General features: G+C 34.2%; 1 protein-coding gene across 1 annotated transcript in view; it reads left to right on the top strand.

Annotated features, from left to right (window-relative positions):
* The window catches only part of LOC141544806 (sodium-coupled monocarboxylate transporter 1-like), a 46,071-nt gene that overhangs the window by 20,512 nt on the left and 12,154 nt on the right, over positions 1–13,405 (top strand). The window contains exons 6-7 of the mRNA XM_074271366.1: positions 7,749–7,889; positions 10,233–10,362. Of these exons, the coding sequence (XP_074127467.1) occupies positions 7,749–7,889; positions 10,233–10,362 (271 nt within the window). The remainder of the gene's footprint in view (positions 1–7,748; positions 7,890–10,232; positions 10,363–13,405) is intronic.

Below are 13,405 nucleotides of genomic sequence, written 5' to 3'. Positions count from 1 at the left end.
CATTTTATCTGTAACCTATTTCTCTAAATAAATCTACTTTTTGCTCAAGAGAATGGTCACTGTGAATTCTTCACATGACCAAACCCCAACTTTTGGTACCTGTCAAGATTTGGTGCAAAACCCTACATCATAGATCATATCACCTAATATGGGTCAGAGATAAGATCTGAACTCAGATTTCTCCTGATTTTGCTTCCATCACTCTTTCAATTGTCTCAGAATAAACAATATGAATACAGCATGCTGCATTTTAAGCACAAATCTGCTAGAAATAATTTTACTTAATTTAGCATTAATATTCAAGCATTTCAGAGGAGGAATGGGGAGAGAGAAAGAGACGGGGACAGACACAGACACAGAAAGACAATGTCCAAACTGGCATGCCGTACTCCCATTGTCTTTCCCATGATCTAAGAAATGGCCTTCTACCCCAATGCAATTTGTGGTAACATTTACAACAATCTTTAGCAGAGAAAAAAATGATAATAATATATTAAAATTTAGTTTGAGGTAATATTCCAGAACAAGACTCAATACTAGATTCTTTTCTTAACTGTTTTCCTTAAGGATTTTAAGGGTGTCTTCCCAGAAATCAACATCTCAGTCCTTTCAGAATGGAGAGAGGTTCACTTGCATGAGGTGCCCTTTGTTTAAAATTTATTTCCAATCCTTAATCTACTTCTTTAGAAAGGCCATTTGTCTTCCATTTAGAATCCATCTTTCTTGGGATGGGAGGAAAGGGAGGAAAGAAAATCTGGATGTTAGAACGGAGAAATATTTTTTCTTTATAATTTCCATTGAATCCAAAAGGAGGTTTTTAAAGGTACTTTCATAGGTTCCCCTATTTCATGCAAATAGAACAATTAATTGAAGCATAATATACATTTGTTCATTTTATAGCTGTTGTTTTTTTGGTGGGGGGAGATATTACTTTCCCAGGATCACACAGCTGGTATTCAAGGTCACATTTGAATTCAGGTCCTCCTGATTCTGGGGCCAGTACTGAAAGATCAATCCCAGAATGTGTTGTCTCAACCTTAAATGTTTATTTGTCATCTTCTATTTACATGCTGTCCTAGCTACTCTTTTATTTGTTTATTTGTTTGTTTTTCTCAATAGCTAGCTGTTCCCATTTACTCATTTTAGATCTCAATTTTGTATTGAAACACTTAATAGTAGCTGTGTGGCCCTGTGGGCAAATGCCTTAGCCCCAATTGTCTTACCAAAAAATTAAAGAAAACAGTAGCAAAATATTTGGCTCTCATTAGTTCAGAATATAACAATTCCTGTGCTTTCTTTCAGTGAATATGGTTAATTTAGAAAAGAGACAAGCTATTTTAGATGTTAGAACACCCTCAGTTGGGATGCAAAAAGGAATAGTCACCAAAGGCACAGTTCAAACATATCTGAGTCTCCAGCCAGCCATTTACTCTTGAATAGTAGCCAGAAGGATATGCAGATTAACAGTCCTAAGTGAGATCAGGGTGGGTCCAATATAAAAGCCAATGCAACTTTATCTACTGGGCAATTGGCCTAGTAGATATGATATGGATTTACTCAGATATTCTGAATCGATATTCTGATTCTTTTAACATAACTATAGCTATCACCTGAAAACATCCTTATTATTTGTACAATCCTACAAATTATATTAAATGTGATTACTATCCCCTCATCAGAACTTTGGAGCATACTGCAAGTGCATGATTGGCAAGGTTATAAAATACCTGGCAGACAGTTGACATTATTCTAGGAGCACATATTTTTAACCAACTTTGAGATTTCTTTGAGGGATTGTCACAATGCACTACTCAGTCCTGCATGCATACTTTCAGACATCCCCAAGTCATGTCCTACATTCATTTCATAAGGCTGTTGGCTTGGAAGTTTAATGATGAGAAGCTGCACTATCATTCTGAGAACTTCCAATTATAACTCCATGGTCGTAGGTGGAATCCTAAATCTTTGAACTGTCCAACACGATGAGTGAGGTCATCATGTATGGCCTATGGCTTAATCTATCATTCAAGAAATTCTGAATGCCTGGTCATTGCTTTGTCCACATCAGAGTATTCATTTATTGTTGTTGTTGCTTGTACTTTGTTCTTGGAGAGAGTTCGTGACATTGGGGAAATGACTCTTTGACATACAAGTGAATTGGATTTAAGTGAGGGAAGGCTGGGCAAAGTCACCACTTTCCCCTCCAGAGCCAATAGGAGTCTAGTGGCAAGATATAAATAAAGATGATTAGAGATGACCCTCAGAAAGTAGCAATTTCATCCATTGTGGAGACTTCCCAAACCCATCTGGAGCTGATTTTTAAAAATTTTTTTTATTAATTTTTATAATTATAACATTTTCTTTGACAGTACATATTCATAGGTAATTTTTTTTTTTTTTTACAACATTCTGTTCCAAATTTTTCCCCTCCTTCCCTCCACCCCCTCCCCTAGATGGCAGGCATTCCCATACATATTAAATATTTTATAGTATATCCTATGGAGCTGATTTAATAAGTTCCTATATGACAAGTTCAGGTCTTTTATAATTGTACTAGCTAGTGTATATTCCAGATTGAAATGGTATTTTTAGTTTTATCACAGAAATAAAAATGCCATTAAATATGGCTTATTTCCCCTAGGCAGTTAGGACCCTAAGTGGTAGAGGGGTCTAGTTAAACCGTGTCAGACAACTTTTGTCTTAGAGCAATGAGTCCTGGAAGGTGTTAAAGAGAGGATAATTTAAAAAATCCCAGAAATCAATATCTCAATCCTTTCAGAATGGTATGTCTTAGTTCACTTGCTGTACCTAATAATACTTTAGATTCTATAATAAGAGAGTAGTATCTCAGATCAGTTGTACCAGGAACTATAATTATAATCTATTACCTTACAAAATGTAGTGACAGTAGAAAGAACAGAACGACCCTCAATGATAACAATTTCTACATCATTCATTACAGACATTGTGTATACTGATACACAGATTTAATACCTCTTGCAAATGAACAGATTCTGGCCATTGAAATTTGTTGTGTTCACTCATGTGAGATGGAATTTTCATTGGCAAAGATCCTGAAGTGGTTTGCCATTTCCTTCTCCGGCTCATTTGACAATTGAGAAAACTGGGGCAACCAGGGTTAAATGGCTTGTTCAGGGTCATGGCTAGTAAATGTCAAAAGCCAGATGTGAACTCAGGTTTTCCTAACTCCAAACCCAGTGCTCTATCCACTGGGCCATCTGCTTGTTCAACAGAACAGTCCCTTATGCAATTTCAGTCAAACATTATGAAATAACAACAACAATAATATTAACTATAGCTAACATTTATATAGGGCTTACTCTATATTAGGCACTGGGCTAAGTACTTTACAAGTACTATCTCATTTGATCCTCATAACAACCTTGAGGTAGGAGCTATTATGATCCTTATCTTATGGAAAATGAAGTAAGCAGAGTTTTAATGACCTGACCAGAGTCCCATAGCTACTGTCTTAGGGCAGCTAAGAACTCCTGCCTCTGTATTTACGTCTCCACCATCTAACTGCCTACATGACTAGAAGATTTTCTTTTATTTAATTTTCTATTTTGAATCATTTATTTTATATCACCTATATTTCTTGATGTGTTTGTTCCTGCCTCTCCTTATCCCAGAGAACTTCTCTTATGAAAAAAGACAGAAAAAAGAAAATCTGTTCATTATGTGTGAAATTCATTGAGTGAAGACACTCTCATGGGAAGATAGCCTGAAACCATACCTTAATTGTGTCTTGAGATTATATAATAACAAACAAAACTATAGTTAAGAAGTTATAGGTGTTTATCCCCTCCTGTTTCCCACCACCTCTTATGCATTTAAGTACCTCTTTTTTTATTCTCTTATTTCTGGGTTACATTTCTGCCCAATTAGAATGTAATCCTGGACTCCTTCAAACAATTGAGAAAAGACCAAGCTAGGGGGGTGGGCTTTGGGGGCTTCTGAATTAAGGCTATTTAATCTTATATTTTGCAGTTTTTACTTTGTACTCCATTTACTGACAAATCTTGTCAGATGGGAGATGTCCTTTCTTGTGAGATTGTAATAAACCCCCTTTTGCTTTTTCTTACTCTGAAAGTTTGATTATTTTTGTGGTCCATACTGTCCCACACAGTTATAAGTAACCAAAATCTGATCTTGTCTGTAGTATTGCACAACTAAATTGCTCCTTCTATCTTCCCCCCATCTGCAGGAAAAGGAGGCGGAAGCTTTTTTCATATCTCTTCTTTAGAAGACTTTCTTTTAGAAAAGATGAAGTCCTTCTTGAGGATGGGGATGAGGAAATCCTCATGCTCTTTTATGTGAAGGGTTTACTTGATTTTAAAAATAGTTCCTTCCCAGGTTTTTATGCTTCTAAAAGCACAACAAATTCATGGACATTAAAGGAGCCAACAAACAGTGAGATTGTGTAATTCCCTAAGGAGAAGGAAGCAATTCATATCTACTTCATCCCACATTCCCATCTGCCCAGTGCTGAGGGCTAAGTAAGGTATAATTTGGATTAAAATCAGCTTAGTTTCAGAGCTGGGAGATGAATTATAATAGTTTATTATTACCTCTAATAACATACAAGATGGCTATAGACAAGGATGGTAACACATTTCTTTATCTAATGACGGATTTGCCCTGTCTCTTAAATGATCAAATTCTGCCAGCCTAAGACGTTCAACCCTGCTACACCAAAAAACAAAAACAAAAACAAAAAAACTTCCTGTAAACATTTAAATGGTCCCTCACTTCTCTTTAGTTGATCATGGAAGTCTTTTGAAGAGATATTGTTCTGGGACCCAGCTGGCTTTTACTTGGCATTGGGATTCAAGTCACAGAATCATTTCACCATCAAAGAAAAGAATATACTAATATTGCACTCTGTGTTTTAAGTACAAATCCACCAGAAATAATTATTTAACATTAATCTAATATTCAAGCATTTTTATTTTAGAAAGATGTCTAAATTGGTAGAGCATAGCCCCTTCCCAACACTTGTTATTGTTTAATCAAGTCTGTTTCTTCATGATCCCATTTGGAGTTTTCTTGGCAAAGATACTGGAGTGGTTTGCCATATCCTTCTCCAATTCATTTTACACATGAGGAAACTAAGGCAGAGTGAAGTAATTTGCCCAGAGTCATCCAGCTAGTAAGAATATAAGGCTAGATTTTAATTCAGGAAGATGACTTCCTGACTTCAGATCCTTTACTCTATCAGTTACTTAGTTGATCCTCAATGTATACCACTACCTCAGGATGATTTGAAATAGCAGGGATCTTGAACAAGGAAAAAAATAATAAAATATTAAAAGTAGTTTGGGATTCCAGAACAAAAATCAGTACATTGTTGCAAGAATCTTCAGGGTCCTTATCAGCCACAGCACAAATAAACTAGTATAGGTAGTTATGCTGCAGTTTGGATGACGGACATGTGTGTCTAATAACCTGAAAGATGAGGCCCATAAAATGACAGTATATTATAGGCCAAGAGGGGATACTAAAAGGGTTACAAAGACCTTCAACATAACTGTTTATATCAGACTAAAGAAAACAATATCTTCTTTATCAGTTGGTTAATTAACATTTGTTAAATTCCCACTGTACATTTTATAAAGAGTAAAGAAAAGGGGGTGAGTTCTTGGAACTGTTCAAACGATTAGAAGTTTTGGAGGGTTCTTTTGTTTTTGTAATTGTAAAGTGATGGGAGAGGAACAAAACCTAGAAGTAGTCATTCAAAAAATTGTGTTACACAGAAAAATAAAGTAATATAAATAATATAATAAATAGCAAATAGAGCTATCTATTCTTAAGACCATTCTTTCCTTGATTCCTCCCCTCAAGTCATTCCAAAAGTCTCCACCCAAAAAACAATATTTCAGTTCTTTCTAAATGAAAAAAGGTAAGTCACAGCTCATTTATTTCTGGGTTTGAGGGGAAGACCAGGCTCTAAACAAGACAAGAGATATTCTTTCTTCAAAATTTAATTTTCATCCCTAATCCATTTCCTTAAACCTTTTCTCATTGATTAATTGGTCAACCACCTTTCCAAGAATAATTGGTCATTTTTCAAGACCAGAAAGGGGGAATCTTGAATGGTTTTTAGGCCAGAGAAATATTATTTCTTAGTATTTTCAATTGAACTAAAAGGATGGCTTTTTGTTGTTGTTGTTGTTGTTTTGCTGAGGCAATTGGGGTTAAGTGACTTGCCCAGGGTCACACAGCTAGGAAGTGTTAAGTATTTGAGGTCACATTTAAATTCAGGTCCTCCTGACTTCAGAACAGCTGCCCTAAAAAGTTTTTAAAATATGCTTCTGTGATACTCTAATGCGCTATCTTTTAAAAAGTCAAATTGCAAATATATTAATGATTAGAATCTCATTGTGCTTGACTTGAAGGAATTTTAGAGATTATTTAGTACCTAGAGGTCAAATATATGGGCTACAGGTAACATAATACTTCTTAGTATATAAAGAGTCTTCAATGCCAGGTGTGGTTAGCAGAATTGATAAAATTCTACCTACCTCAGGTAGGCTGATTGAGATCAATTTAGCTCTATGGTCCCACCCTGTGGGGAGGTTCCTCTGTCTGAAATTCAAGTTATGTCAAACCCCTGAGCACTACCTTCTGTAGAAGTCTCCAGCAGTCTCACCTTGCCATGCTCTGTCAGAAATCCCAATCATGTCCTGGGATTAAATTTTCCCCATAAAATCTCCTTTATGGTCTATCCCATGGCTGTTGCCTTCCATTGGGTCAGTCCACCATAGAACTCTGCTAGGGGTGTCTTTCTCCTTCCCCTTCCTCTTCCCCCATGCCCTGTGGTATCCCTCCAACTCCACTATGCTTCTCAACCCCACTTCTCCTCCTTATAGCTAATTAACTCTTTCAGGGGGCTGAGTCCCTTTCAGGATTTAGCTTGTCAGCTAAGGGAATGCTCCAACCTCATGAAGGGCTCCCTTTCTCCTGGGTAATTGTGAGTTCCACTAAGTAACTTCTCTTTCATATACTCTCCTACTCTATTTCATATTTACCATTCCCATTGCTTATGTGTCTTTTTATTTTGTCTGTAACCTATTCCCTAAGTAAATCTACGTTTTGTCAAAGAAAATGGCCATTGTGAAATTCTTCACATGACTGAACCCCAGCTGTTAGTGGCTACCATCATCTGGTGTCTCTACACAACCCACATTATTTTGTTGCTTTAACTACATCAGTATAGACCCAGATTAAAAGTAATTGGAAAATATTTAATGAAATAATTTTTTAAAAATTTACATATATTTAAAAGGAATAGCAAGTTATACACAATAGATTTCCAGTTTCATGTGTAATTATTCTTTTTATTATATAGTTATGAAAGTCCTTGTTTTATCCATAAATTAATAATAAAACAAAATATTTAAAAAAGAGAAATAAAAAACATGAATGTTACATTTTAAAACTAAGTCAATTTGTGCTCTGCAGGGATTTTTATGTACAAATTAATTTTATTATTTATGTTTGACACCAGTGGTTTAATCAACATCATTGCTTTTTGGAGGAGGGAAACTGAGGACCATTGACATTCATGAGTATCTACATAAAAACCAGGCATCCTTCCTCTATCTTATGTTTTGAATGTCAAAGAAACAACTATTTCATCAATCTTAAATGTGAAATAATTCAGCAATGTAATTTTGTGTGCGTGGTAGGTTGATATTCTCTGTCTCCTATTGTTTTCCATTTAGTTTCAATCCAAATCCTTTGCAAAGACATAGCTTTTGGACAATCATCATCGGCGGGACCTTCACATGGACCACCATCTATGGTATTAATCAGTCCCAAGTCCAGCGGTACATTTCCTGCAAAAATAGATTCCATGCAAAAATGTAAGAAAAATTCCAGTATACATACATATCTTTTAACTATCCTTCAGTATAACTCTTTACTCATCACATTTTTTTATTTATTTATTAAGTGCTTACAACAATTACACTGATATATTTTGTAAAAATTATAAAATATCAATTATAAAATATTTTATTCTACTTCTAAATATCAAAACTGATGTAATTGCTGCATGACCACCAAAATTATTGATCATGTTCAATCACTGTAGAAATAGATCTACAATGTCTCAAACATATACTTGTCCCAGAGGGGAAATATATTTGTAAAATAATCAAGCAACTTCTTGTTGTTTAAGATACCATTAAACAATTTTTAGGCCAGCTAGGTGGCACTGTAGAGTGTCAAGTCTGGAGTCAGGAATTCTCATCTTCTATTTGTCTCAGTTTCCTCATATGTAAAATGGACTGGAGAAGAAATGTCCAACTAATATCTCTATTATTAAAGACCCCAAAATGGAACATGAAATGACTAAACAACAAAAATAATTTTTAGCTCAAATGCTTTATATCTTTGTGTGAATTAATATACAACACTCCCCACAATTTTGTTAAATGGCTTCGAAATGTTTATAAACTTAACTAGTCTAAATTGAGCTAGTTTTACAAGAGTCGGGGGTTCTTTTCTTTTGGGTGATTTGAGGAAATGGCACTCTAATACAAGAAGTATCTTCCTCATTAGCCTGCCCCAGTACCTAAAGTTCCTATCATTAAAAATATATTCTTTATCAAAATGTAAATATTGGTAGGAGGGGCAACAGAGTAAACCATCATTATCCATTAGTTTTGAATCCATTAGTATGAATGATTTGGAGAGTAGTCTAGCTTAATGGGTAGAGGCTGCTTTAAGAGTCAGCATCAGTTCCCAGTTCTGTTTCTGAAATACTCTAGTTGTGAGACTCCCTCAATGCCCTTAAGAATATAAATGACAGAACCAATGGCTATCAGTTTTGGATTATAGGGGAGCTCCCTTAATGGGAAATCCCTACACCAATAACATCTTAGGTCTGGACATCCCAATTTATCAAAGTAGAGATGTCTATTCATCAAGCAAAGCCACAAAGAAAGAGAATGAATAGCTTGAGAAGGGAAAGATCTGGAGCTGGGGACCCCATTATACTAATCACTAAACCCAATCCAGTCATCCTTGTAGCCCAAATCCTATGGAGAAAGATATCTAGTCACCTTTATAAGAATACCCTATTATTGGTTGATTGGTTGTTGTCCTTCATTCTTGAAACAACAATAATCTTATTATTATAAAATTTGTATTGTTTTATACGGTATTTATTTATTTATGGTATTATTTATAGTATTTATGGGACATATATTTATATGATAAATGGAAATATGTTTAGAAGAACTATACATGTGGTGTTGGATATTGAAATATCTTTGCATATATTTTTTAAATAACATTTTATTTTTGAAATACACACAGATAGTTTTAAACATTCACCCTAGGGGCAGCCAGGTGGCTCAGTAGATAGTGCACCAGCCCTGAAATCAGGAGGACCTGAGTTCAAATCTGGTCTCAAACACTTAACACTTCTTAGCTGTGAGACCCTGGGCAAGTCACTTAACTCCAATTACCTGGGGGGGGGGGTACATCCATCTTTACAAAACCTTGTGTTCCATTTTTTTTCCCCTTCTTTCTCCCTTTCCTCTAGATAGTATGACAATAATAGGTTAAACATTTGTTATAAAATCACAGACCTAGAAAGTTCACATATATTACGATAAGGAAGCTGAGACCTCAGAAGTGTGTTAAATAATAATATGTTAAATGATTAAGTGTGTTAAATGATTTTTCTAAGGTCACACAGGTAGTAGTAATAATTAAAATGATGATGACAACATAAAAGCTAGCATTTAGATAGCATTTTAAATTTTGAAAAGTTTTATAAATATTATCTACTCTGAATTTGTGTCTTGATTTTCTCTGGCACCATAACAATTTTCTGCAGTCAGATTCTTTTTGTGGTTGTTATTTTTGCTCATTTTTTTGGCCTTTTCCCTTTCTTTTAAATTAGAGGAAACTGAGGCAGACAGAGCTTAAGTGATTTACCTATGGCTACACAGGTAGTAAGTATCTGAGTCTGAATTTGAATTTAGGTCCTTTTTTTTTTTATTTCAAAGTCAGAAACCAAGTTTATTATTGTATCAATATAATGGAACATATAAGATACAATAACTTAGGTCTTTCTGACTCCAAGCCTAGCACTCCATCATCTGTGTTATTAAGCTATAATTTTAGTTTCTAAAATGCGTTGAACATAAGTGATTGATTTATTAATCATTTGTTATTATTGTTATTTTCACTAGGTCCCTTTACATAAATCTCATAGGACTCTGGGCAATTCTTACTTGTGCAGTATTCTGTGGACTTGCTCTTTATTCACGATATCATGACTGTGATCCTTGGACAGCGAAGAAAGTATCAGCCCTCGATCAGGTAGTTTTCTTAGATGAACTAACCAAGAGAATTACAAAATGATCTCTTCATTTTATTTTTGTGTTTTAATTAATAAAACTTAATAAATGCCAAATAGAACAAGGATTTCTATATGCATAATAGAACAGAAAAAAGAGTATTGTGGTGAGCCTTCTACTTGATCTGCTTTGGGAACTTCTGCAAGTTAAACACATAAGAAATGGACACACTAGAAACTCATTTTCATGAATTGCTGGAAAACATTTGGCAAATTTATACTGTAGTTGTGATAGATGGATGAAGAATTCTAGACCCAAATTTAAGATGTAGAAATGCAAAGAAAAATACTTATGATAATAAGTAGAAATATTTCTATTTGAATGACAACTCGAATAGAACTCAGTAATGAATTCGTTTGGTCAGATTGAGTAGGAGTGTAAAAATTGTTGAAAGGATTCTCACTTGTGTCTTTATCTTTTGAATAGAAGTGATCCTCAAACTATACATCAGAAACTGTTACTATTTTTAAAAAATCACAAAACTCCAGAAGGCTTTTTCTGAGAAATGATTCCTAAACACAGTCTATCTTCTGAATAGTTTCTTAATGATGATGAAACAGGTTCATCTCTACTGAATTCTAATTTTAAAAGCACTAGTGAATCAAATGCTACTAGTTCATTCATATGTTAGCATACACATTGTCACAAAATATACTTTCTGGAAAATTTAATTTGTAACATCTTTGAAAATTCTTCGGCAATTAAATTTTCCAATGGGGGGAAAAAGGCTGTTTTAATTAAGAAACTTTTTAACAAAATATTCCTTGTTTTAGAACTATAGATTTCTTTGAAAATAGAAAAACTTTCATATCATTTGACATTTAATAGAGTTTATCCTAAGAAACCAGGTTAATATATGTATATGTATATATGCATATATGCATTATATACACATATACATGTAGATATTTTCAACCAACCTGGTTCCTTGAAATAAATTCTACCAATGTCAAATAATAGAAAAGCTTTCATATACATATAAGTGTATATGTGTGTATATATACATATATATTTAGATAATGTATATATGCATGTACATTTACACATTATTTATTTTTAATCACCTGACAGTGATATCTCAATAATTCAACTTTTAGATCCAGATCTTTTTCATTAAGGAAATTAAAAGGATAGTGTTGATTCAAACAGTGCTTTAAGATTTACAAAGGGGGGCAGCTAGATGGTGCAGTGGGTAGAGCACCAGCCTTGAATTCAGGAGGATGAGAGTTCAAATCTGGTCTCAGACACTTAACACTTCCTAGCTGTGTGACCCTGGGCAAGTCCCTTAACCCCAGCCTCAGAAAAAGAAAAAAAAAAAAAGATTTACAAAGGACTTTTCCTTCCTTATGATACTAGTAGTACAAGTATTGTATATATTACATCCATTATTATATTAGACTATTATGCAATATGTAATTATACAAAACAATATTATACAATAATAATATTATGTAATGATATACATTTATAAATTATAATAATATGTAATAACATTATATTTTTATATTATTATGACATATGTCAATTATATTATACATGTAATATACATATATTATACCTGATGTAATACATGTTATATATGTGTGTTATACTTATTTTATAAATGAGGAAATTAAAGGTCACATAGATTAAATGACTTGACCATGATCCCCCAGTAGTAAGTGTCAGAATTTGAATCTAGGTCTCTTCAATTCTAGGAGGTCTAACCATTATATTACACTGTAATGATTATGAAAAAAATATTTAATATTCCAGAACTTTGATCAAATTATGATTATATATGCTCCAATTTCCAAAGGAACCTTTTTTAGAATTCTATTTGAAGATTGTTATGAAGGACTTGGAGAAAATTGTGGCTTTTAGAAATGTCTTTTTCTTTCAATGTCGGATGAATTTGGGTTTTTTTTTCCTCCCATGATAATAGCTTTTTATTTTTCAAAATGTATGCAAAGATAGTTTTCAACATTCACCTTTGCAAAACTTGTGTTTTGCACAGTTTGACTGAGGCAGCCCCCATTCAATGATATAAATTTGAGAGACAGTCATCTCCCCAAGAGTCTAGTGCAAATTGACTAGAAGGTGTGTTTCTTCATAGTTGATTAAGAATCAGCTCCAATGAGATGAATAAGTGGGTCAAAACTTCCTAGGGAGGTATCTGTGGTCATTTGTGTTACTATTGCAGAAACAATGTAGTGAATGTTGGTCACAAGTCAGAGAATCCTATTAACAATAACAAGGATTTTCCAAAAGGTGAGAAAACCATTTGGGGAAGGTGACTTAGTCTTCAAAGGACTGTGCATTCCACTGTTGTGGGAATTATATAGCTGCCTATTCTTCACTCTACCTTTATGAGAAAGATTCAGATGACCAAAAAGGAAGCTGATCTCAGGGACTTGTTTGAGAAAGCAAACACCAGGATTTCTCTTGGACTTGAACCTATTGTTTAGAGCAAAGCTTCTTAAACTGTGGTTTGCCACCCCATATGTAGTCTCACAACTGAATGTGAGGATTGTGAAATTTTGATTTATTGATAATTTGTATATTTATTTTATATACCTATATACCTGGATTGTGTAAAAATTTCTTGGGTGAAAAGAAATCGGAAGCGGAAAAAGTTTAAGAAACCCTGATTTAGAGCACTTGATTCAGACACAGGTATTCTGAAAAGACTAGGAAAAGGAATACTAAATCAAAATTTTTTTTTCATAAAAATCATTTCTGTAACAGTAGCTTTTATTGTGTCACAATTACCCGGTCCCAGACCTTGTACTCCCTTGCCTAAGACTTCAGGCCGCTTACAGCATAGTTTGACACATAATATTTGTCCACAAACACATTCAACAGAGGGAACAAATAAACACTCAAAGAAGTTATTCCTACTATGCTGTGAAAGAAATCAACTGATTCTCTTGCTGTTCTTTGGACAAGACAATCAGCTTTGCAGCCACATTTTAAGAGACAATTTTGGAACAATAGCCTACATAATGGGAGAGAAGCCAATACAC

The sequence above is a fragment of the Sminthopsis crassicaudata genome, chromosome 5 (genome assembly GCF_048593235.1).
Source record: "Sminthopsis crassicaudata isolate SCR6 chromosome 5, ASM4859323v1, whole genome shotgun sequence".
NCBI classification, from domain to species: Eukaryota; Metazoa; Chordata; class Mammalia; order Dasyuromorphia; family Dasyuridae; genus Sminthopsis; species Sminthopsis crassicaudata.
The sequence above is the reverse complement of the archived record's forward strand: the minus strand, read 5'-3'. Positions and strand labels throughout refer to the sequence as shown.